The sequence below is a fragment of the Nematocida displodere genome (assembly GCF_001642395.1).
Source record: "Nematocida displodere strain JUm2807 chromosome Unknown 9, whole genome shotgun sequence".
Lineage (NCBI taxonomy): Eukaryota > Fungi > Microsporidia > Nematocida > Nematocida displodere.
The window spans coordinates 13,132-36,680 of NW_027138138.1; the positions used below are offsets into that span (position 1 = coordinate 13,132).

General features: G+C 49.5%; 15 protein-coding genes across 15 annotated transcripts; 9 read left to right on the forward strand and 6 right to left on the reverse strand.

The window, feature by feature from the left end:
• Positions 1-106: 106 nt before the first annotated feature.
• On the forward strand, positions 107-1,882 carry NEDG_01860 (uncharacterized protein; the record flags this gene model as incomplete). The annotated part of the gene is made up of 1 exon (XM_067689278.1): positions 107-1,882. One exon carries the CDS (start codon positions 107-109, stop codon positions 1,880-1,882), a length of 1,776 nt encoding a protein of 591 aa, XP_067544810.1.
• A 441-nt stretch (positions 1,883-2,323) lies between these two features.
• On the forward strand, positions 2,324-4,111 carry NEDG_01861 (uncharacterized protein; the record flags this gene model as incomplete). The annotated part of the gene is made up of 1 exon (XM_067689279.1): positions 2,324-4,111. The coding sequence occupies one exon, from the start codon at positions 2,324-2,326 to the stop codon at positions 4,109-4,111; it is 1,788 nt and encodes a 595-aa protein (XP_067544811.1).
• Positions 4,112-4,255: 144 nt separating this feature from the next.
• On the reverse strand, positions 4,256-7,336 carry NEDG_01862 (uncharacterized protein; the record flags this gene model as incomplete). Its single annotated transcript, XM_067689280.1, has 1 exon — positions 4,256-7,336. One exon carries the CDS (start codon positions 7,334-7,336, stop codon positions 4,256-4,258), a length of 3,081 nt encoding a protein of 1,026 aa, XP_067544812.1.
• Positions 7,337-7,458: 122 nt separating this feature from the next.
• NEDG_01863 (uncharacterized protein) lies at positions 7,459-9,288 on the reverse strand (the record flags this gene model as incomplete). Its single annotated transcript, XM_067689281.1, has 1 exon — positions 7,459-9,288. The coding sequence occupies one exon, from the start codon at positions 9,286-9,288 to the stop codon at positions 7,459-7,461; it is 1,830 nt and encodes a 609-aa protein (XP_067544813.1).
• Positions 9,289-9,417: 129 nt separating this feature from the next.
• Positions 9,418-10,314, forward strand: NEDG_01864 (uncharacterized protein; the record flags this gene model as incomplete). Its single annotated transcript, XM_067689282.1, has 1 exon — positions 9,418-10,314. The coding sequence occupies one exon, from the start codon at positions 9,418-9,420 to the stop codon at positions 10,312-10,314; it is 897 nt and encodes a 298-aa protein (XP_067544814.1).
• Positions 10,301-10,675, reverse strand: NEDG_01865 (uncharacterized protein; the record flags this gene model as incomplete). The annotated part of the gene is made up of 1 exon (XM_067689283.1): positions 10,301-10,675. One exon carries the CDS (start codon positions 10,673-10,675, stop codon positions 10,301-10,303), a length of 375 nt encoding a protein of 124 aa, XP_067544815.1.
• An 83-nt stretch (positions 10,676-10,758) lies between these two features.
• On the reverse strand, positions 10,759-11,511 carry NEDG_01866 (uncharacterized protein; the record flags this gene model as incomplete). Its single annotated transcript, XM_067689284.1, has 1 exon — positions 10,759-11,511. One exon carries the CDS (start codon positions 11,509-11,511, stop codon positions 10,759-10,761), a length of 753 nt encoding a protein of 250 aa, XP_067544816.1.
• A 139-nt stretch (positions 11,512-11,650) lies between these two features.
• On the reverse strand, positions 11,651-11,953 carry NEDG_01867 (uncharacterized protein; the record flags this gene model as incomplete). Its single annotated transcript, XM_067689285.1, has 1 exon — positions 11,651-11,953. The coding sequence occupies one exon, from the start codon at positions 11,951-11,953 to the stop codon at positions 11,651-11,653; it is 303 nt and encodes a 100-aa protein (XP_067544817.1).
• A 270-nt stretch (positions 11,954-12,223) lies between these two features.
• On the reverse strand, positions 12,224-12,928 carry NEDG_01868 (ribonuclease P/MRP protein subunit RPP1; the record flags this gene model as incomplete). The annotated part of the gene is made up of 1 exon (XM_067689286.1): positions 12,224-12,928. One exon carries the CDS (start codon positions 12,926-12,928, stop codon positions 12,224-12,226), a length of 705 nt encoding a protein of 234 aa, XP_067544818.1.
• Positions 12,929-13,208: 280 nt separating this feature from the next.
• Positions 13,209-15,815, forward strand: NEDG_01869 (coatomer, subunit beta; the record flags this gene model as incomplete). Its single annotated transcript, XM_067689287.1, has 1 exon — positions 13,209-15,815. One exon carries the CDS (start codon positions 13,209-13,211, stop codon positions 15,813-15,815), a length of 2,607 nt encoding a protein of 868 aa, XP_067544819.1.
• Positions 15,816-15,983: 168 nt separating this feature from the next.
• Positions 15,984-16,928, forward strand: NEDG_01870 (40S ribosomal protein RACK1; the record flags this gene model as incomplete). The annotated part of the gene is made up of 1 exon (XM_067689288.1): positions 15,984-16,928. One exon carries the CDS (start codon positions 15,984-15,986, stop codon positions 16,926-16,928), a length of 945 nt encoding a protein of 314 aa, XP_067544820.1.
• A 191-nt stretch (positions 16,929-17,119) lies between these two features.
• Positions 17,120-18,049, forward strand: NEDG_01871 (17beta-estradiol 17-dehydrogenase / very-long-chain 3-oxoacyl-CoA reductase; the record flags this gene model as incomplete). Its single annotated transcript, XM_067689289.1, has 1 exon — positions 17,120-18,049. The coding sequence occupies one exon, from the start codon at positions 17,120-17,122 to the stop codon at positions 18,047-18,049; it is 930 nt and encodes a 309-aa protein (XP_067544821.1).
• A 228-nt stretch (positions 18,050-18,277) lies between these two features.
• NEDG_01872 (uncharacterized protein) lies at positions 18,278-19,612 on the forward strand (the record flags this gene model as incomplete). The annotated part of the gene is made up of 1 exon (XM_067689290.1): positions 18,278-19,612. The coding sequence occupies one exon, from the start codon at positions 18,278-18,280 to the stop codon at positions 19,610-19,612; it is 1,335 nt and encodes a 444-aa protein (XP_067544822.1).
• Positions 19,613-19,767: 155 nt separating this feature from the next.
• Positions 19,768-20,277, forward strand: NEDG_01873 (uncharacterized protein; the record flags this gene model as incomplete). Its single annotated transcript, XM_067689291.1, has 1 exon — positions 19,768-20,277. One exon carries the CDS (start codon positions 19,768-19,770, stop codon positions 20,275-20,277), a length of 510 nt encoding a protein of 169 aa, XP_067544823.1.
• Positions 20,278-20,516: 239 nt separating this feature from the next.
• NEDG_01874 (structural maintenance of chromosome 1) lies at positions 20,517-23,534 on the forward strand (the record flags this gene model as incomplete). Its single annotated transcript, XM_067689292.1, has 1 exon — positions 20,517-23,534. The coding sequence occupies one exon, from the start codon at positions 20,517-20,519 to the stop codon at positions 23,532-23,534; it is 3,018 nt and encodes a 1,005-aa protein (XP_067544824.1).
• Between the last annotated feature and the right edge of the window lie 15 nt (positions 23,535-23,549).

A 23,549-nucleotide genomic window follows, 5' to 3' on the forward strand; every position in this document is an offset into this window, starting at 1 on the left:
TTCTGTATCTTTGGCAGCCCAGGCCTTTCCACATCAGGATCGGGGTTAGGGTCTGGGTCTGGGTCTGGGCCAGGTATTTATGATTTTTTAAAAACTAGCCCTTAACATGGAATCAAAGCCGGGTGGTTATGCCAGAAAGGCCACTATTACCCCGGCGTGGCGCCAATTGAAGTGGCTCATGGTGTTGCTGTATATGGCACGCTGCACAGAGGAGCCAGATACAGCCACAAACTACATCACGTCGTCCTGGACCGAGCAGACCATCCAGTTCTTTTCCTTGAGCCAGAGCCAAGGTCTCTACGCGGGGCTAGAAACAAGTCAAATACTCGGAGAGCCACATATTTTAAAGAGACAGAGTGCACCGGTTCACATAATACTTGAAGCCTATACCCTGGAGTCTATCCCCGAAGAGCTGGCCGAGGGCATTGTGTTTGAGGCTCTCACCATTGAATCGATTTCCCCAGACAGAGAGAACCCAGCCAGGCGCTTGCTAATGAAAAAGATGCTGAAGTCGTTTGGAACCATTTGCTCAAGGACCCTAACTTTGTGCAATCTGGACATTCATGATTTGAAAGTTTGTGCACAGATCACTCAGCAGATGAATAGGGGCCTCAGGTTTCTCCGGGGCTTGTTGACCTCAAAAGAGCCTGAAGACAAAAAGCCAGAACATCGGTGCATCCTCAAGATCAGGAATCTCAACATAGTGCTGGTCACCACAACAACCATTGGGTGGTGGCAGAGACACCTAGACCTGTCACAGTCCCGGATCAACCTGGTAATGCGGGGGTGGGTGTCATCGGATAGCCTGGAGTTTTTGGACAGGTTTAAGGCGAAGAGTATCGATAGGCTGGAGATTTATGGGCTCTACAAACTTAAGACCATGAAGTGCAAGCTGCTGCAAGACGGGCCTTTGCCAAATGTGCTGGTTCTGGAAAGCCTTTTCTACCCGGATGTTGATATTTCACCCCAGATAGTTCAGAACATGCGTAGCAAGCACTGGAAGAGGCTGCACATACCCATGTCAGCATGGGGGAAGCTAATGAACCCATCCATGCATTTCGGGCACCTCACAGTGGACAATCTAACGATTAGCATAACCTCCTACCGCGAGGAGGCGGATAGGGGCCTGGTGCGGTTGCCGGAGTTCGGGGACAATCTAGCCATGGTTAAATCGCTCTGCCTTGAGTTCTACCGCACCGATGGGTTTTTAACCTGCAATGCCCTGCTGCGGGCCCTGGATTGGGTAAGCAGGCAGTTTAGAGACCTGGAAGTCCTTGCTCTTAGTTCGGGATACAAACTGTCCACGGTAACCAAGTTTATTGAGGAGACACAGTTTGTGATTGAAACCAACCCGGGGCTGGCCAGTATTAAGGTGAACGGCATTGAGTGCGTGCACCGGACAGAGCAGAGCGGGCCCATTTTGTGTTTGTCGCCAGAGGTCTGGGAGCTCTACACCCAGGGAAAGCTCGGAGAAGAGCTGACCCGGGCCGGAGCCGATCTTTCCCAGCTCACGCCCGAGCAAGAGGCCATGGTTATGCGTTTGGGCGGGTTTGTGGGATGTGACATGCCCTGTCTCATATGTTTCTCCATACTTGATAAGCTCAAATACACCAATCTTTACTACTGTGGGCCAAGGGCTGACATCTACATTCTGGACCACCCCGACGATCGGGCTTGTAGTCGGTGCTTGGCCTTCCTGGTTGAGGATGGAAGAGAGGTTGGGTACATTAGATCCCGAACAACCAACAAGGAGATTAAGCTGCCATTTACTAAAATCAGGATCTCCCAGAACAGCCAGGGGGGCTTTGAAGTGCTCCAATCATATTTGGAGGTCCTATCCTTCCCAAGGCAGCGCGGGCCAGCACAAGGCAGCCCGAGCTAGCCAAGCACCATTTAAAACAAAAGGAGCCGAGGTGGTGTGGACAAGGATTAGCTCGGGCAATGGGCCCCACCTGCTGCCATTTCACAGGACCGTCTTATTCCTAACTGACACCACTTACCACAATCAGTCCTCGCATCTATTTCCCACCGGCTTTGCATATGTGCGTAATTAAACAAGGATTCACGGTCTTTTTATTCGGCCTCTGGGCTATGATTTTCTATGACGTGTTCGGGATAGTGAAATGTTTTTATTCGGGCTAGCTGATGGGCGGAGATGAAGCCACTGTGTTTTTGGGTGTCCAAGTCGATGGACAGCTGTTTTTCGGGAGGTTCGAGGTTCGTGGGGTGGAGAGGTTCGGACTGGTGTGCAGGAAATCCTCATAGTGGATGATGGCCTCTGAAAACCCGAAGTATTTAAATGATTTTTTAGCTACCTCCTAGAATGAAAACAGGATCTCTTTGGTATTTTGGAAGGGTCGGCAGAAAACTGGCAAATGGGCCAATACTATGCTTGATTGCACTGTTGCTGCTTGTCCGCAGCGCTGTGGAGGCACTTGATACAGGGGACTATGTCACATCGCCATACATTGGGCAAACAATTGAGTTCTTTTCCGCAAGCTGCTATAGACAGTACACCAATACGTTCGAAAGTGCACAAACAGCCACGACAACATACTTCCTAAAGAAACAGGGAACAAAGATGAACATTGCCATCGACAAATACACTCTCGCAAGTGTTCCCGAGAAGATGGCCCATGAGTTTGAGTTTAGCGCCATTAGAATAGTTTCAAGCAACCAAGCCTATGGCCCGAACACAGTTAACCTTGCAGTCTTGGAGAAAATACTGAGCGCATTCGGAAGGCTTTGCACCAGCGTCTTAGAATTGGGTAGGATAATTATCAAGGATTCGGCAGACATGAAGAGCTCTACCCAAGATTTAGCCGGGGGAGTTCAGGCAGTGCCTCACAAAGACTCCACTTCAGGTGGAGAGGTGGCCAGGTGTGTTCTCGAGATCAAGAGCCTCAAGCTGCTAGGAACCACAGAGGCAGCCATTAAGTGGTTCAGTGCTCGGGTTGATCTGTCACTATCCCAGATAGACTTGGAGATAAGAGATAGGATGAAGATGGATAGTCTAGAGGTCTTGGATGAATTTAACGCCTCAAGAATTGTGCGGTTATCTATTCTCCAACTCATGGTGCTTCGCAGCCTGGAATGCAAGTGGCTCCGAGAAGGGCCTTTGCCAAGTGTGCTAGTCATAGAAACCTTCTACCTGCTATCCCCGAATATTTCGGGACAGATCGCCCAAAACATACTTGGCACACCCTGGGAACAGTTAAGGCTGTCCAAGCAAATGTGGGGAGAGATAGTGAAGCAGAACAATAAGCAACAAACTATCAAGGTGGACAGCCTGGTGCTTCACATTCCATACTTTGCCACTTCTAGCGAGTTCCAAGCCAGCCTGCTCCCACCAATGGGAGAGACTCTGGCCTCAGTCACGTCTCTTACGATTAATCTACACAGTGGTAAAAAGGAGGTAACACCAGAAGTGCTCACCACGACTCTTGAGTCTATAACCAGACATTTTAGAGATGTGGTGCATATTAGTATTGCTCCAGGATACAAACTGTCCACGGTAACCAAGTTTATTGAGGAGACACAGTTTGTGATTGAAACCAACCCGGGGCTGGCCAGTATTAAGGTGAACGGCATTGAGTGCGTGCACCGGACAGAGCAGAGCGGGCCCATCTTGTGTTTGTCGCCAGAGGTCTGGGAGCTCTACACCCAGGGAAAGCTCGGAGAAGAGCTGACCCGGACCGGAGCCGATCTTTCCCAGCTCGCGCCCGAGCAAGAGGCCATGGTTATGCGTTTGGGCGGGGTTGACCACACCAAATCAATTTGTGCCCAATCCCAATACACATTTGATGACCTCAAACGCTCCAGCGCACTACAGCCCCCCAAAAAGATTGAGATATTCATCTTGGACCGCCCCGAAGATCAGGTTTCTGGAGGCTGCGTGGCCAGGGTAGTTGTCAAGAACGAGCCAAACCCGGATTTGTTTGTGTGCCCGGTGTGCGCGAGAAAGACAAAGCTCCCACCTGTTATGAACAAGATACAAAAGAATGACCAGGGCAATTTTGTGTTGGCAGCGTACACGCCTCCTTCAGCGGCTGCTGTGGTTATGGTCTTTCCTCAAGCCCAAAGTAACCCCAGTCTGAGCACTAACTTGTAGTGGTTTTGTATGAAGGATGGTACCTAAGAACGGTTTATTATTAGGGCCTGATTCAGGCTCGGCGATTCAGGACATAATAAATCGACACGGGTAGTGTGTGTTCGGGTTTTTGGTCAAGTTCGGGTGGCATGCCCAACCCGAACACTAAGCCTCTTCCTTTTCTGGCGATTTAAGAGTGATTACCTGGCATATGTCAACTGGGATGTCTGTGATCCCAAGAGGGGTGATAAGGATAACTTGGGAGGGAAGGCTTCTTGACACGTCCATAACAAGATGGAGGGCTGCTTTGCGGTTGAGGCCATCCATAAAGACGTCAAACTCGTCAAGGATCCTGATGGGCGATGAAATAAGCGGCCAAAGAGACAGCAGAAGACAAATGCTGGCAAAGGACCGCTCTCCGCCGCTGAGAGTGCTTGTGCTCCCTCGGCTGTTTTTGGCGACAACAACTGAAAGATCAAGCTCTTCTGTTTCGTGGTTGAACAGCAGGTTCCCAGTGTACTCTCGCATGGTCATCAAGTTTTGGAAGGTTTCTGACGCTCTTTCGCTCATCTCAAGTTTCATTTTTTCTCGCAGCTGGATCCTTTTCTCTGTCCAAACCTGAACTTCATGCACCTCTTCTTTGTGTTCATTGATGATCCGAGCCAGCCTGGCTTTTTCGGTGCTTAGTTGGCGCTCTCGCTGCAGAAGGTCGGCTGTGCTCTCTCTTTCGGTGGCAAACGCTGCCACCTTGGCCTTTAGCATGATTATCTCTTTTTCAACCTCTTTAGGGGTCTTCTCCACAGCAACCATCTGTCCCTGTGAGATTTCAAGCGACTCTTCTTTTTGTCGCAGACACTCGGCAGTAAGTGTCTGTATCTCTGCCTCTATGCGAAGAATTCTTTGCTGGGTGGTGTTCTTGTGGGCATCAATGGTGTAGAGAAGCTTTTGTTGCGTCTCTTCCTCAGACAGAAGCTGTTTGTGTGCTTTTTTGTCTTCTTCCTCTTCTTTTTTCTGCAGCTGTTCGCCCTCCTCCTCCAGAGCCTGCTTCTGCTTGCTCAGCGCCCCAAGAGTTCGGGTCACATCCTTCAAGGTTTCTTCAATTGAGGCTTTTTGGGCCTGCTGCTTGGCTTGTGTTTCAAGAAGGGCGGCGTGCTCAATGGTCAGATCGTCTGTAAGCATGTTTTTTCGCTTTTTCATGTCTTCTTCTATCTCTGACAGCTGTTCCCGAGCCTGTTTTTGCGCGTGCTGGTTCTCTGCGAGCTGTTGACCCAGCCGCTCCCGCGCCTGTTTTATGGTAACGCCGTCCTGGGCATGTTTCTCCTTTTGTTGCTTGATATCTTCTATCTCCCGGGCTATCTCAACCAGTCTTTCTTTTGACACCAGCAGCCGGTTGTCCCTCAGGGTGCACCGCATATCGCTTAAGCTCTGCCCCACAAACTGGATTTTATCTGCCTCCGGGGTGTAAATTGAGTCAAAACCAATCCTAGCTCTGAGCACGCTGTACCCCTCGTGCCGGTTTGTGACAAGCCCAACCTTTTCCACTCCCGCCAGGATAACCAGCAATTCAAGCACGGCTGGTGGCGTTTCTTCAATCTGCGAGAGAACAGTGCACACAGCGCGCGAGCTGCTGGGTGCTTGGCCTGGGTGCTGGGTGCTGACTGCTATCACCTGCCCCCGAGCTGTGATGGTTCTGGAGACAACTAGCGCTTTTTCCATAACCTGATCGTTTTTGTTCGGGTTGCTGGGCTTGGTTAGATAAATCTGGTACCTTCCCACCCCTGTTTGCCGAAAGACCTCTTCAAGGCTCTGCTTTGCCTCCTGGGTGTGGACAATGTACCCGTATATCGTTGCTCCAAGCGCCGCTTCAATAGCTCTGGACCACACCTGGTTTTTAACCACTATACTTAGCCCAAGCGGGCCCATAGCCTGGACATTTCTCCGTTTTATCTCCTGGAGGGCTTTTTCCACTGATGGGCCATAAAAATACATCGGGTTGAACCGCTTGCTGCTGATAAGAAGCTCCTCTTTCTTTTTCATGCGGTGGTCGCACCCTCGGCCCTCTGCTTGTGTTTTTTCGATTGCAATGGCGGCATGCGCTTTTTTTATCGCTAGCTCGGTATGCTCTGCTTCTTTGGCTGCCAGACACGCCTTTAGGGCACACCGCTGCTCCTCTAGGCTTTCAGTGCTTCCTGCCTGGTTTAGTTTGCTGTTTTCAGTATTAATGATTCTTTCTAATCGCGCTAGTTTGTCCGCTTTTTTCCTGAGCTCGTAGATGAAGTGTTCTACCTCCGCCTCTATTTCCATCTTTCTCCTTGCCTCTTTCTTCATCTTTTCCTCAAGCTCTGCCTCGGCGTCTTTTCTTTGTCTCTGCCTTTCGCTCTTTTCAGACTGCCTCTTGCCCAGGGCCTCCCTCACCTGCTTAAGGCGCTTGGCCGTGCTCTCTTGCTCCTGGGCGCTGGCAGCGAAGGCGCTGTAGAGCTCTTCCTGCTCCACTTCTTTCTGCTGTTTGAGCTTTTCTTTCTGGGCGGTAAGAGACCAGGTGTGCTCCACGGCTAGCTGGGAGAGCCGATCCTCCAGGCTTGAGTAGGTGCGGTGCATTTCCAGGGTGGCTGTGGCCGCCCCCAGCGCTTTTTCGGTGTGTTTGTGCTTTTTTGTGGCTTCTTTGATGGCCTGGTCCATCAGGGCCAGAGAGGCCTGGTTTCTTTGGTGCAGATGCTCTGTATCTTGAAGGTCCGTGCCAATTTTAAAGAACCGGTAGACGTTTTTTGGCGTCGCACCCCGAAGAAGCTTTTTTGACTGGTCCTGGGTAAGAAAACAGACGGGATTGGTGAAGTTGATTCGGAAGTGCTCCATAAGCACGTGGAGGTCTTCTTGCGTCTTGCCTAATGTTTTTCCATCGGGCCCGATAATTTTTAGCACTCCGCCCCCCTCGGTAGTAATTCTTCTTTCCAGAGTAATAACGCCCCCTGGTGCTAAGCCTTTGTAGTCCTGGTTGACAACCAGGGCCCGAACAACAGCAAAGTCCTCCCCTGTTCTGATCAGCTGCCTCGCAGTCGCGCCCCTGTCCATTGATGACGCCTTAACACCAAATAGCACCCCAAGACCGATCATAATTGCTGATTTTCCGCTTCCGTTGGCACCCACAATGCACGAAACCTTGCTTTTAAAGTCAATCACCAGGTTTTTGTGGCACATGAAGTTTACTAGCTGAATGCGCTGCAGGAGACACGCGGTGCTGTCTGGCATTTGCAAAAAATTATTGGGCCACTTAAATGTTCGGGTTACGTAAACCTTGGCCAATGTAAGCTCTTTATTCTGGAGTTCGGGTTAGTCTTCAGTGGGCAAAGGTACTGTTTTTGGTGGGCAGCCTAGACCCGAATAAACTGGACGGTTGGATATTTTGAGTAGTGGTGGCTGAAGATGCCCTTTGCAAGATCGTCACATATGGAGGTGGAAAGGTGGTATACCACAACAGAGTTGTCATTTTCTAGGGAATGTTCCAGAAGGTAGATGTTGTGGATGCTAGTCAACTTCTGCCTGCATGAAACACACGTGTAGTTGAAGATGCAAGCAGTTGATCCGGATGGTAGACCGTGTTCAACATTATGGAGGTCTTCTGGCAGCAAACGTAAGTCCTTCTTCACATGGTTTTCTTGGAGTATAGCCTTCATGCAGCACTCTAGGCAAATAGTGTGCTTGCACTTAAAAATGGCAACATATGGTAGCACAATAGTATCTTGGTGTGCAAACCCTGAAGTAGTGATTTCGTTAAGGCAGACACTGCACTCTTCAGGTGTATTGTTTGGTTTTAGATTGTATGTGCTGTGTACCTCAAAAAGCTTTGCAAATTGATCTGGGTTGGAAATTTTTGATCTGATGGTCTTATCTTGCCATGATTGATAGAGCAAACGTGGAATGACTAGGAGATCTGGGGTTTCTGTAACTGATCTGGCTTCTGAGAGGCCGTTTATGAAGAATGTCTTTGACACGTCCGAGCCAATAGAGACTAGATTGTTGATAGCTATTTTTCTGGTGGCTGTTTGGTATCTGTTGAATGGCCAGATTTGAACCTTGCTGAGATCTTCATAAAGATTTGGTGCTTCTTGTCCTTTTAAGGCAACAGACTCAACACCGCTGCCCAATCTGAGCACCAGGTCCATCGTTGTCTCAAAAACGTTTATCGTGATCAAAGCACCTGGGCCAAAAGCCAGGTTAACTCCCTTCGCACCAATATCCCCCAGCTCAGTCGGGTTAGCCTCTTTCAAAGCCACCAAAGCCTCAACTGAAGGAATGTCTACCAAGACCAGGTTTCTTACCACCAGCTGGCCAAGAATGCTGTTTTCCACCAAATCAGCAAAAACCGGGTAGGCTAGTTCTAGTATGTGGATAGGCTGGCTAGTGAACAGATTCTTTCTGTATAGTGCAGCCGCCGTGTTTATCTCAGATGCAACCTCGGTGATGCTGATTCTATCAAAATAGATGGGGCGCGGCCTTTTTGAGATATAGCTCGTAAGCTTTGGAAGGTTTGCCAGCTTTAGAGACACTTTTCTCCCAAGCATCCCTAGGGGCGGCGTAACAAGCTCTAAATGCTCCAGCACGTCCAGGTTTGAGAGACTGTCAGTGTTTTTCAGGACCAGTGCCAGGTTGCCAGAAAAGCTGAACTTTTTCAGGACAGACTCGATCAACAACTGGTTGCACCCGTCAAAAACAAGGCTGCCCAGGGTCTTGGTCGCTTTTGGTGCCACCTCCAAAAAGTCTGCTCCCAGAACTGCTGGCAAATTGATGCCTGAAAACGTCAAGCTGTGCCTAATGCTACTTCCGGCAATGTGCTCCAGCGCAGCTAGCAAGACTCGATAGGAAATGGGCACCCCAGCTCTCGCCTGCACAGTCATGTGCTCCAGCGCATAAATATTCATGGGCTGCACCATTGCCCCACTATTCTCTAATTCGCTAACCCGAATTACTAAATGTTTGTTTCGGGTTAGCTCTTCTGCAAAATTTTCACTTCTAGGCTTTTCTACCTCCTCTAGTCCTGAGAGGTCTAAAATGTTCTTGTTTTCCTCTAAAGTAATGCCGTGACATATGCCAACTTCTGCCGCTGCGTTAGCCAGCAACCCAAAAACAAGCACCATTGCTATCACAGCACATGCAAACTTTTTAATTTCGAAGACCCAAACGGGTCTGTTCTGGTGTCTCATCACTTAGCGGTAAAAAAATATCTTTTAGTTTTATAGCAACGGATAAGTCTACTCGATCAGCTACGCACACTGCACAACCCGAACACAACACAACCCCAGCCCCATATTACTGTGTTTTTTCATGCACCCATGCACATTTTAGACACCGAGACACGGCTTGAGGAGAAAACAGCATACAGACACAATGAAAAAGTAGAAGGCGCAGTAATTGAAGGCAATCTCCTTCTTTCGCTCACCAAGCACTACTTCCACGCCTGGACCTACAACCCCCCCCAACTGCTGTGCACCATCCCAATCGATGCAATCACTGAAAATACCACCATTTCATCCCACCACATGCCACTTGAAAACCTAGAAGAGCTAAAACACGCCCTTGCACAAACAGAACATCCTTCTATTTACGTTTTTGGCAATAAAATGTACGCGAACCTGAAAAAAAATTTACACCTCTCAAAATACTCGCAGAGAGAGTTTCTTCCACACGCACGCACCCCAGACCACGCAGTGGGCATAGAGAAAGGAAATCTTCTTGTTTTGTACGGCAAAAGCAAGAGAACGCTGGGAAGTCTTCCTACCAGCTATGGCCTCTGCACCAAGCTCAGATACCAAGATGCACAGCTCCTAGCCGCTTTTGAGTCGGGGCACATCCTAAAACTAGCCCCCCCGCGCCCAGAAGACCCCCCTCAAACCCAAATCGCCACCCAAACCTTCTTCTACGAACAGCCCCGCCCAGTCCTAGACTTCCTCACCTCCCCCCTCGTTGTCTCATACTTCGGCAGGCCCCTCTCCACCCCAAAAACCACCCCCAAAACCGCGCCCCACCCCCTCCCCACCATTCTCCAGATTGAGCATAGAATGCTTCTATTTATTGCTGTTTCTCACTATCATGTGTTTGTACTTAGCGACGCCCTCCAACCCCTGGCTAAACAGAGCATACGAGGCACTTTCATATTCACAGAAGAAAAAGCGCTTCTAGCCAAAGACTCTGGAGCTCTGGTTGAAATGTCTCTCTCTACCCCTGCCTAGCATCGGTTAGCATGACCAGACCAGAAAGTGCTTCTATTTCTTCTTCCGTATAATTAATCACCAGCCAGTCGTCTAGCTTGGCTTCTTCCTCATATAGAGGATTCTGCATGCTTATCTCGTTACAGGCTATGTCGTATGTCTCAATAAGACCATCTGCAAGAAGCCTCACGACTGGCTGCCGCTGTCGGTGCTTTATCTCCTTGCACATAAACTTCACTGGACGATTCTTCTTGTGGATCTTCAAATAAAGCCCACAGGCGTTGCAGAGATAGTTTCCCGTCTCGCTCCTTCTCCATAGAGGAGTTATATTTGTCTTACAATTCTCGCATGTGATGCTACTACCTTTCTTATATTTAATCATTGTCTGCTGATTGTAAGATGATCAATTGTTTTTTTTGTATTTGATTAAGAAATTAAAGTTTTAGTCCTTGGGCTGATCGATAGTTAGGAGAAAAGAAGCTCGTGGTTGCAGACGGGGCACCGACTGCTCCTGCTTAGCAGCCACGGATCTATGCACTCGGTGTGGAAGTAATGGGTGCAGTGAAGAGTCCGCACCAGAGCGCTCGGTGCAAAGCGATCAAAGCAGATGGGGCACTCCTCATACTTTTTCTGGCACTCCGAGAAAGAGGTCCGGGCCAGCGTAGAAAGCTCCCGTGGACGAACGAGCTTCAAAGGCGCATCTTCCAGCCTCTCAAAAAGCATCGGAAAGATAAAGATCATAATCACCAGAAAGATGACATAGGCCACCTGAAGCAGGGGCAGAGGCTTAGCCACCGGAAGCAGAACTTTTACCGTGGGAAAGACCTTCTGGGCAGGCGTGCTTTTGGAGACAAAGAGAGTGGTCAGCATTCGGTACAGGGCCTTGTTCACCGGAACGACGTGAAAGCTTTGGTGGCTGAGCGTTGGGTTCGTGTCTGCATCGCCCGTCTCAACCAGCATCCCAGAGGCTCCAAGCTCAAGAAGCGTCCTGTGCTTCCGCGAGAGAGAGCACCCCGCCTTGGTCACCAGGCCCAGCCACTTGCCGCTCGGCGTATCTACAGGGCCAGCAGTGCACCCATCGTCCAGGCCCTCAACCAGGGCCATGGGAAGAACCTGGTACTCTTCCTCAGAGGAGGTAACAGCAACGGAATCAGAGCGAGAAAAACAGAACGACCCCCCGAATAGAAGCAGAGCGCACCACCTGCGTGGAATGTTCATCTTAGACTTGGTCCGTCAAGGAGTGGGTTTTATATGCAAAGGTGACACGTATCTATGGCAACGGACACGCTGTGGGGGCACGGTGGTACGCATATGGGCACGGTGGTACGCAGCAGTACAGTAGGGGGCAGTAGTTTTATTAGTTAGGTGACTGTACACGGGCGGAAAGCTCTAGGGCGAGTTGGTCGCAGCGGTGTGTTAGCTGCTCGTTCTCAGTGGCCAGGTCGTTGACGGCCTCCCTCAGTTCGTTCACGTGCTGGTTCTCTTTGCCCTCAATGATTTGGATGCATTGGTTTAGGTCGTACTTGAGGGAGTAGTCTCTGGTTTGGGCCCTCATCATTGAAAGATAGTTTATGATGCTCTCTTTCTCTGTGAAAGTCTTCTCCTTCTCTGTTCTGGTTCTTTCTTCGTTGGTTTTCTCTTCAAAAGGTATTCGAGGCATGGCAGACCAAAACGCGTTTACTAAATAAAAGAAAAGGCGGGCTTTAGGGTTTGGGCGGGCTGTGCTTGGGTGTTAGCTCGGGTGTGGTCTGTGTGGTCTTGTAATGAAGACACCGAACTAATAACTACCGGGCGTTAATGGTATAATGGTAGAACACGACCCTTCCAAGGTTAAGACCCGGGTTCGATTCCCGGTTAACGCATATTTTTTGTTTTTCAGCGATGTGCCCACGGTCTCGCAACATTACACTCCCAAACCCATAGACAGACACTATCCCTTTATGTTTTTTAGGCCTGTTCTGCACCTATAGAGCATTTGTTTAAGCGGGGCTTCTTTTGAGAGAACTTGGGCAATAGAGCCCTGGTGGGCGTACTTCTTGACGGCTGCACGGATGAGCATGGTCTCTGGGTTGGTGGTAAGCATCTTGTGGATCGTTTTTTCTTTTAGCTTGAACTTTTTGAAGAGATCTACTATTTCCGCTTTGGGAATGCTCATTTTGCCAACGGAAATGTTGATGTGCGTCTTTTTTGCAAGCCTTAAAAGCTCTTTGGTGTTGTATATCCAGTTTCTTCTCCTTTCACTGCTGTAGTATGGGGAAATGTCAATGGTAAAGTAAAGGTGGTTGTTAACGGCTTTGGCAACCGTGCCTTTGCGCAGCGTAAGTATGCTGGTAGACAGATCAAGGGACACAGAGTCTATCTTCCACATACTGCACCGCTCAAGAACCTCGTTGGAGGTTGCTACTACCTCCAAAAGATCGTATGCCCCTCCCTTGCTGTACACCTCCCTTGGATTGGTTGTCTCCACCACCCCCACCACTGCTAGCTTGCTGATGCTTGGTTTGGTGCGCGGTAAGTTCGGCGTTTTAGGTGCAGGCTTTTCTGCCAAGTTCACTGTGTCTCTGGTAATGATGCAGTCCCACTCCTCTGGCCTACTCAGTGGGCTCTCGGTGCTTGTTTCTATGAAGTACTCCATACAAATATTTTTTGTTGTCCCACCGCCTTGGCCCAAACCGTGTCCTGCTGTTCCACCGCACCACCGCACCACTGCACCGACCACCGCCCAAACCCGAACCCGAACCCTAACCCTAACCTGAACCTTAAATGATTAAGGGTTGTTCGGGTTCGGGTTAGGGTTTGGGCGGTGCGGTGGTACGATGGTGCAGTGGTCGGTGCAGTGGTTCGACAGGTCACGGCAGGCCACGGCAGTGCGGGAGGCATAAATTATTCTATTTTTTATAAACAACACTAATACTATGGCTGAGAGCAGAACTCTGTACATTTCAAGAGACAAACAAGAGGCAAGAAGTAAAGAAACGCTGAAGATGCTTTTAACCAAAGGAACGGAGCTGGATAAGGTCGATGCTTTGTGGCAGGTTGTTAAAGAAATGGGTATGGGGGTCAACCACCAGGACCTTCTGCTAACCCTCACTATGTTTATCCCCAAAGCCAAGGATAAGAGGCTGATTGCCCTGTTCTATCTGTTTATGGAGGGGGTGTCGATTGAGGACGAGCAGGGCAATCTTAAAGACGAGATTTTAATGGTGTGCAACATGATAAGAAGCCACCTAAACCATCCAAACGAGCATGTTCGCACCAAAGCCATTCGTTTAGTGAGCCGTTTTCGGAACCCGTCAATCTTTGATGCGCTAAAAACACCACTGGCTGAAAACATTGGGCACACCAACCACTTCGTGCGCCTGGCGGCGTATCTAGCACTTAGAGCGCTAATGGGAAGGAGGGAGACAGCGGTTGTCTTTGAGGACGTGTTTTCAGGGATGAAAGAAGGCATTGTTTCGGAAAGAGACCCGATTTGCTTGGCAGAGGGGTACAAAATCATTGAAGAGATAGATAAGGACGCAGCGCTGTCAATTTACCACGCAATGAAAGACACCAGCAATGAAGAGTTGAAGATGTGCTTCCTAAACAGCGCAGAAAGACTCCAAGACGTTGAGAGAATCGCTGAAATGAGCACCAGGGAAGAGTCCCGAAGCATAGGGCTTGAGGCGAGCGTTCTTTTGATAAAGCTTGGGGCGTCGGAGGAGCACGTCAAACTAGCAGTGGACAACCTTCTGGAAATGTCAAACGAGTACCTTGATGCCGGGTCTAAGCTAAAAATCGTCAGGGCCTGTGAGGACGCCAGAAAAAGGGGGCGGTGCACCTTTGAGGGCGTGGGCCTAAAACTAGCCAAGTTTTTAAGCGCTTCAACGGCCAGGGTGAACATTCTTCTGTCTAGAGAGATACTTGCTTTTGTTTTGAAGATTTTGGTGATTATTGAGGCCAAAGATCTTTTTTCTTACCTTTTAAGGCAATTCAATGAGTCGGCAACCAAAGAAGTGGGCGGGGTGTCCGGGGACAAGATCTTTTTCCTCTCCGCGCTCAAAGAAATGGTTTGCCTCTACAAGATCCAGGACCCGGAGTTTACTGAGGCGGTGGTTGACCTGCTCGGCTCCAACCTTCCGGAGCTGGCGCTTGAGGCGGTCGAGTACTTAGACTCTCTCCTCTCGCTGGAAGCACAGAGTCCCAAAGACGTTCTTACACAGATTATCAGCAAAATTGATGCGATCAAATACGGAAAAATTTTAAGAAAGGTCCTTGGACTGATCAAAAAACACGCGGACAAAGACATTGCCCTCCTCGTGGTCACAGCAATGTTTGACGCCCTCTCCTCCAAAAAGGAGAGCGTTCTTGGCGGCTTAGAGGCCAAAGAGCTTGAATCCTCAAAGATTTTCCCTGGAGTAACCATTGCTAGCTTTTTGCTTGGCATGTGCAAATACCTGGACTACTGCAGAGATAGCGAAGAAAAAAACAAGCTCAGAGTTGAGATTATCAGCACGGCCATGAAAGTTTGCGCCATTGGAAAAAAGTCGGGCAGCCTTGATGAGTCTTCAAGAGTGGCCCTGCTTAAAGTGGCCAAGTTTCTTTCCTCCAGCACGTACGCCCGCGACCTCTCCAGCACCGCCCACGCCCAAAGCAGCGACCCTGAAGAGACCCGGCCCCGCCCCCAGGCACTTAGTGCCCGGCCGCTCTTTTCGCTGATCAGAGAGACCGAAAGCACCAAAAAACCAAGCCGGGTGGAAGCGTTTGCCCAAAAGCAAACGGCTGCATCTCTTTCCAAGATTAGAAGCGTTTTCCAGCTCTCCTCAATCGTTGACCCCCTCTATTGCGAGTGCACAATCACCTGCAACCGCACAGAAATCGTTCTAGACATACTCCTAGTCAACCAAACAGATACCTACCTGGAAAACGTTGAGTTTGACATTGTTACCAGCTCAAACATCAAAGTTATCGCCATCCCCTCAATCAGCGCCATCAGAGAACACTCGGCACAAACGCTAACGGCCACCCTCATTATGGAAGAGTCAGATGCAGGATACATTGGAGGCATCATCACTGCCGGGCGCATTGGCAGAGACGACTTCTTTTCGCAAAACCTTCAAGAAATACGTTTTGAGCTAACAGATATGCTCAAAGAAAAAAGCATTGAAAAAGACGCCTTCAAGGACAGGTGGGGGGTGCTCCTCTGGGAAAATTTTTACACCCTGTCACTTAACGGCCACCGACACACGCTTAACCAAATAGCAGAAGCGATCACCGAAGTAACCAAAGGAACGGTCATTGACACCAGAACCAGAGAAAAAGGAGCCATCCGCGCGTCCAACGGAAAAGATCCAGAGATTCTTGTTAAAAACATTTTCACAACTACCTCACAGGGCGCAGATCTTTTCATCAACGCCATGCTCCATAAAACAGAGACGGGCGTAGTCGCCTCGTTCAGAATCCGCGGTGAAAAGTGCCGAGTGGTCAAGTCCCTCTGCCACCTTGTCTCAAAAACCCTCAAAGCACTCGCTGCCAGAACATAGCCCCAGCGGCTGTCCTGGACCCAATAAACCACCCTCTACCACGGTCTAGTACAGTAACGTACCACCCTCTGCCACGGTCTAGTACAGTAACGTACCACGGTCTAGTACACAGCACAGTCCTAGCACAGCCACGACTATTTTATTTTTATTTTTTACTTCCCTTGTAAAATGACTAGTCTAGCAACATCTAAGCTACAGCTTCAGTTCAATGGACACACCAGCAAAGTAACCGACATCAAGATATGCAACATCAACGATACCCCAATTCTTTACACTGCCTCCAGGGACAAGACCGTCAAAGGCTGGGAGTTTGTAAAAGACCAAACAGGCGAAACCGTAGCCAAGGCATGCAGAAGATACACCGGACACGGAGGCTTTGTCAACGCCTTTGAAGTATCAAGAGATGGAGAGTACCTCGTCTCCGTGGGAGAGGACAAAATGATCCGAAGGTGGTCCAAGCTCACCTCTGGAGAGGGAGAGATAAAAAACACCAGTGGAAAGAAAGTAAACTGTGTGCTTGTTAACAAGAAAGGCAGAGACTACATCATCACCGGAGAGAAGGGAGGAGCCATAAGCATATGGAACTCGCAGCTTGAGCTTAAGAAGACCCTCCAAAGAACAGACAACAAGACAGCCGGCGTTACCGCTATCAAGGCCGTTCCAAACAAGGACGAAACTTTCCTTTGTGCCTACGAAGATGGTTCAGTAGTTGCCTGGAACGTTGACACTGAGAAGATGGAAAACATCATGAAGGGACACGACACAATCATTAACGCCATGACAGTTAGCCCAGATGGCTCGCTTTGTGCCACCTCAGGAAGGGACAAGATTGTTCTTCTTTGGGACCTTAAGGGACAAAACAACAAGTGCCAAATCTCCATAGACGAGCCCGTCCACTGCCTAGAGTTTGCTCTGTCAGCCTACTGGCTAGCTGCTGGAACGGATAACGGCATTGTTGTCTGGGACATTCTTGAGAAAGACATTATCGTTGAGATTCCTAACGCAGAGGAGAACAAAGGTGCATGCACCTCTATTTGCTGGGCCGACAGCTTCACCTTGATCGCTGGCTACGCTGACGGCTCCATCAGGAAGTATGCGTTCAATGTTGAATAAACTTTCGCCTATTAGTCTGGGTCTACGGGCTGGGTCTGTGGTACTGTGCTGGGTATGGGCTACGGGCTGGGTCTGTGGTAGTACAGTACGGTACAGTGCGTGAAACGGTAGATGGTTCGGTCCGTGGTAGGTTGGGACCTGGGGGTATCCTCAAACTTAGTCTTATAATATGGAAGTTTTGGGAAAAGTGAATGTTTTTTAGTGTCGTAGAGTACCTTGCTAAGGGGTGGGCGTTTGTGCTTGTTTTTACCGTTTTAGCTGCGGCAGTGAAGAGTGCGGCGATGGGCGTGGCCAGATACATCAGTAACAAGCTGCTTCTGAAGAAACTTAATGGAAAGTGGGTGGTTATCACCGGAGCTACTGACGGAATAGGCCTGGGCATGGCCAGAGAAATGGCAGCGCAGGGTGCTAACCTGATTTTAATTAGCCGGTCGAAAGAAAAGCTTGCCGACGTTAAAAAGATGTTTGACGATAAGGTTCAGGTTGAGATAGCCTCGGCTGATTTTACCGAGGATATTGATTTTGGGAAGTTACTTGCCCCGTTTAAGAGCAAAGACGTCCGTATGCTGGTGAATAACGTTGGGATAAATGCACAATGTCCTACCAAGTACATGGAGCACACGCAGCAGGCTGAAGATGACATCATTAAGGTTAACATCCAAAACACCCTGAAAATAACCCGAGAGTTCCTTTCGTGGGAGAGTGCCCCAAAAGCAATGAAGTACGTCATAACAACGGGCTCAATGCTTGGCTTCATTCCGTGCCCGTACCAGCAGATATACACCGGGACAAAAGCGTTTCTTCACATGTGGACAGAGGCTATGGCCGAGGAGTATTCGGGGTACTACCACTTTGAGCTGCTAATGACTGGCCTGGTCTGCTCCAAGCTTTCAGGCGCCAGAAAGTCTGGGCTGTTCGTTCCCACCTCCGATTACTACGGGAAGTGCTGTGTGCGCACCATGGGGTACAGCACCATCACCTACCCCTACCTACCACACGCATTCCTGGGCTTCCTTTACGCCTTGGCCCCAAGGCGGTTCATGCCCCTGGTTTTCAAGCACATTGGAGCCAGTGTGCGCCTGAGAAGAAAGCTTCGGGAAGAACGGGCCAAGAAGGAGTAGGGCCGTGCTCCACGGTCCGTGTGGTCCTTCCGCGGTTTGTCCATCTGCCCCACGGTCCCTCCGCAGTTTTTCCCAACCCTTACCTGAACCTTAATTGATTGGGTAGCTGGTTTTTTTCCGCCACGGTCCAACCACGGCCCGTGCACTGGCCCAGACTAGCCCTTGTCACGCTACGTCCCCGGACTGGCCCACCACCGAACAAATATTCAGTTAATTTTTAATAAATTTATGTCGAAGTTCTTTGAAGGATTAGACGGAGACAGTACCAAGAAAGTAGCCAAGGTCATTGAGCAGGCGTTTGAAGACGAAAGCGAAGAGGAGCAGAAGGGAGTTTCGAACAAAGAAAAGAAGCTTGAGGAAATAGAAGCTGTTTGCAGAGAAGCTTCCTTGAAAAAGCCCAAAGATGTTGAGCTGTTTTTTAAAAGGCTGACCAAATACAACAACCACTTTGCTAAAGAAGGTCTTCCAGATGTTTTGGTAGACTTTCTCAATGAGTCAGATACTAAAAACGCCTCTTCCATCCTTAAACAGCGAAAAAAGAAGTTTTTGGAGAAGTATGCTGTTACCGAGGTAGTTCTGGAAATCAAAGAAGAAACGAAGAAAAGAAAGAGCTTCATGGAGGAAATCAACAGCGCTCTACTTGTAGACGACCCCCGCAAAAGACTAGAGGTCCTGGGCCAGCTAGAGGAGGGAGAGGGTCTCTCCCTCCCAGAAAAACACCGAATTAACCTCTACACCATAGGAACGCTAATCGAAGAGGGGGTAGGGCAGCACTACACTGAAATAACCTCCCGCCTGGGCAGGGAGCACCACCTAACCCATAACAACCCCGAGGAAATAGACCTGCTAAAAACCAGGGTTGGAAGGTACGTCAGAAGGCTGCTAAAACACCTACAAGTCCTTGAAAGGTACGGAAAAGAGTGGAGCACCGAGTTTGAGCAGCTAAAAGAGATGGCTTCGCTCCTTAAGCCCGCAACAGATGCCCCACACAAAGGTGTTTTAGAGATAGAGTTTTTCCTCACCCAAACCAGCACCCCCACCGAGGAGTACCCTTTGTTCACAGCCATTGCCAAAATCAGAGCCCTTCCATACCCAGAAGCTCTCTCGCTCTTTAAGGAGCTAGGTGAGAGGAGCGAAAAACCCGATGAAGAAACAACCACGGACACCGTCTGCCATGCCAAGATGACTGAAGAACTGGGCCACAGAGCGTTCCATGAGAGAGACTTTGACACGGCCATTGATCTTCTTGAAAAAGCCTTTTACTCCAAAACCATCTGGAGCACCCCGAACACAGAGGTTCTGCTAAGCATTCTCTGTCTCTGCTTTGAAAAAAGGATGAAAGAGCGCCGCTTCTTTGCCCTGTTCAAAGAAGACCTGCAGCTAGTTGGGAACAATCCTCTACTTCTTAAAACAGAAACCCCGAAAGAGGAAATAGCCCGGGCCTTCATTGCCCTCCGCCTAGGAGACTGCAGTACCACCGAAGAGATTCTTACCACCCTTGTGCCCGCATTTGAGTGCCACGCCCTCCTGAAAAACCGAGCCATTGAGATCTTGCTGGGCTAGTTCGGGCTGTTCGGGCTGTTGAGCCACTAAACGTCTCGAAAACCCGAAAGCTCGAAAGCTCGAAAACCCGAAAGCTCGAAAACCCGAAAACCCGAAAGCTCGAAAGCCCGAAAACCCGAAAGCATTTTGCTAAATTTATTTTGTTGCGTCATAATATGCTGCAGTTTGTTGCCATAGGAGTAGCCATTTCGCTAGGCATTGTCCTATACATAAGAAGAGGCCAAATAAAGAAGGGGTACTATATCTCAAAGTATAAGAACAAGTATCTTGAAGAGTACTTGGAAGCTGACCCGGAACTACCCCAAGCAGATCTGTACAAAATACTAATGCAGGCAGCAGCCCTTCTGCTTGAACAGGAGGAAGAGCTTGAAAGAGAATCAAAATGGGTAAACACACTTTTCTATGCCCGGATGATTAGCAGCCATACGTGGCACGATTTAAAAACGGCCAAGGAAGAGCTTGATTTTGAGAAGATAACCGTTGAGGGGGAGCTTGGGCGGTTTGCAAAGCTTGCAAAAACCAACGAACTTCCCAGTCGCCAGAAAAAGAACCTTTTCTATGAGATACCTGCCGAGGACGTGTCAGAGCTCAAAAGAAACCTTTACAAGAAGCTGGTTAAGGGAAAGCTTGAAGAGGCAAGTGATATAAGTCCAGAAGCAGCCTAGGCTGGGTACAGACAGGTGGGGGTGTTCGGCCGCCCCGTACAACCGCAGACCCTTTTACTCAATAAAGAGATGTGTTCGGGTTTTCAGGTTTTTGAGCTTTCGGGTTTTGTTGGGTTGGGTTGGGCAATCATTTAAGGTTCAGGTTCGGGTTGTGGTTGGGTTGTGGTCGGGACAGGACGGGGCGGGACGGGACGGGATCTCTTAAAATGTGATTTTTTTGCTAATGAGCATAGTAAAGAATGGCACTTGAGAGAATGAAGGTAAAGATGTTCAAGACATACGAGAACGAAGAAGCAGTGGTATTCTCAGACTTTACCTGCATTGTTGGACCAAACGGTGCAGGAAAGAGCAACTTGGTCGATGCGATGTTATTTGCGCTGGGCATCGACCTGCTCCACCTAAGAGGAGGGGTAGAGTGCCGTGGGGGGCAGAGCGGAGCCACGGCAGCAGAGCTTTTCTACCGAGACTCCAAAGGTCTGCTAACGTCGCTAAAAAGAGAATTGAGAGGAAGTACCTCGTTTTACACAATTAACGAAGAAAAAGTCACCCACAAGGAGTTTAGCGCCTATCTGGAGGGAGAGTGGATTTCGGTGCAAAACAAGAACTTTCTTATCTCGCAAAACGAAGCAATGGTTAAGTCGCCCAAGGACCTGACCAGGTTTTTAGACGACATCTCGGGGTCTGCCAACCTAAAAGAAGCGTACCGGGAAGCCAGGGAGACGCGAGACACCCTGGCAAGAAGACACCAGACCTCGCTTGAGCAAAAGAGGGTGGCAGAGGCCGATGTGAGAGAGACCCAGGAGCTAGCTGAAAGGGGCAGGCGGCATGCAGAGCTAACCCGGAAAAAAAGATTGCAGATTGGATCAAAGATAAGAAAAAGACAGGAAGCGATCACACAAGGAAAAGAAGAGGCGCTAGAAAAGCTCAGGGCCATTGAAAGAGAAACGGGGTTCATTGACAAGATCCCTTTTGAAAAAACAGCGGGCACGCTCCAAACCCAAATCATCAAAGCACGCGCCGAGTGTACCGCTCTGAACACCGCCAGAAAAGCCCAGGTGGCGCAAGCAGAAGAAAACCAGGAAAAAAGAGAGCAGGAGCTGGAAAGGCTCGAGAAAAAGAAGGATGCGCTGTCCGAGAAGAAAGGCGAAGCGCTTGCACAGGTGGAGGAGTGTAGGTGGCAGATAAAGAAACTGGAAGAAATCAGCGAAGAAAAAAACGACTGGGCCGAAAAGCTTAAAAAGGAAACCTTGAAAAAAGCTGTTGCAGACATACAAAAGCTCGAAACGGAAAAAGACCTTCGGTCTCTGCGCCTAAACCTGGCAGAAACCATGGGGCGCCTGAAAGAAGCAGAGGCCCAGGCCAAGGCTCTTGCTCCAGAGCCAGGCCTGGAAAAAGCAGCTACCAGCGAAAAACTGGCCCGAGCCAACACCCAGCTACTTGATACGCTCCGGCAGCTTTCCTTCTACAATGCCCACCAGAAAGAAAGCAGCCACTCCTCAAAGCTGGCCTATTGTGTTTCCAGGCTTAAAGCGCGGATGCCACAGATTGTTGGGCGGGTTGAGGACCTTATTCGGGTTAGCAGCTCAGAGTATGCCCAGGCGCTGTACGCGCTTATTTCCTCAAAGAGAAATACGGTGGTTATTGATAGCGAACACAATGTTTTGCCCATTCTCCACGGGCTTACGCAGTCGGGAACGGGCCGAGTTACGGTTTTGCCACTCAGCCGGATAGCTGTGCCCCTCAAAACCGAGTCTTTTGTGCCGACTGGGTACCTTCGTTTTTCAGAGGTGGTAGTTCTTTCCTCCGCCGTTAAAACCGCCAGAGACAAGCTGATTGAGTACATTTGCGGGAACACCCTGATCTATCTGGGCCAAGATGTCCCAATGCATGTTGGAGCAAAGATCGTTACTCTTGATGGGATCATTATCTCAGCAGGGGGCAGCGTCCGGAAGGTAACCCAAAAACCCGAAATCCGAGAAATCCAGAGCCTAGAGGGGCAGAGGGACGCTCTTCTTGAAGAAATAAGACAGGAAAGTATCTGGCTCAAAAAAACAGCCAAAGAGAACCTCCCGCAGCCCCGCAGCGCCTGGCCAGAGGTGCAAGCGCTTGAAAGTCTTTATTTGCAGCAGAAAGACGATTTGGAAGAGATGGAGGAAGAAATTCGGGACAAAAAGGCCAAAATCATTGAGCGGGCCCAGATAGACCCGCGCCTGATTGAGCAGGCGCTAAAACAGGGAGTGTTTGACACAAAAACAGCTGAAAAAAAGATCGTTATGATCGAAAACCGGGTCAAGTCCTGGCAAAAGAATCTTTCAGACCTCGCAGATGCGCTGCAGCAAACAGAAACAGCCATTACAGCCCTGGCCCAAACAGACAGTCCAGTTTCATCCCTGCCCGACCAGGCAGAGAGAGCCCAGCACTTACAGCAGACCATAGCCGCCCTGGAAAAAGAGCTGCTTGAGATAGCAGACACCCCGCAATCAACAGCCGCTATTGAGCTAAGAATCCTGCGGGAACAGGTCGTTAGCTTTGGCGATGAGCTGGAGGAAATTGAGCAGTTCATTGCCGAGGAGGGACTGGCCGGAGACTCCCTCCAAATCCTTCCCAATGGAGCAGACACAGACGAAGACATAGCCGAAACAGAAAAAGAGCTTCTTTCTTTGGTAGCTTTCTTTAAAGGGAAAAAAACAGCTGGGAGTGACACAAGCGCCTACGAAAAAGCCGTTAAAGAGGCAGAAGAGTCAAGAGAAGCCCTAAACCACGCCACCAAGCAGTTTCTTGAGGTAAAGAAAGAGCGAACATCACTTTTTCTCCAGGTTTTTGATAAAATCAACAGCACCCTAACCAGCCAGTACGCCAAACTGGTCCAGCCCACCACCAACCTCCCACCCAAAGCCCATCTTGGCCTGGAAAACCCAGCCGAGCCCTACCTTGGGGGAACGCAAATATTTGTAATGCCAACCGGAAAAACTTTTAGGGAGGCCAAGTACCTCTCCGGCGGAGAAAAAACCATGGCAGCGCTCGCTCTTCTTTTGTCCATCCACGCCATCTACCCAGCACCCTTTTACATTTTTGATGAACTTGATGCAGCCCTTGATAAAGAAAAGATTTTAGCACTCAGAACGTCTCTCCAGGCCGTAAGCGCCCAGTTTATTTCGGTCACACACCGCCTGGAGCTCTTCTCCACCGCAGACACGCTCATTGGGGTTGCCAAGCCACCACAGGGGTACTCGCAGGTATTTACCCTAAAACTGTGAATAAACAGGAGTATT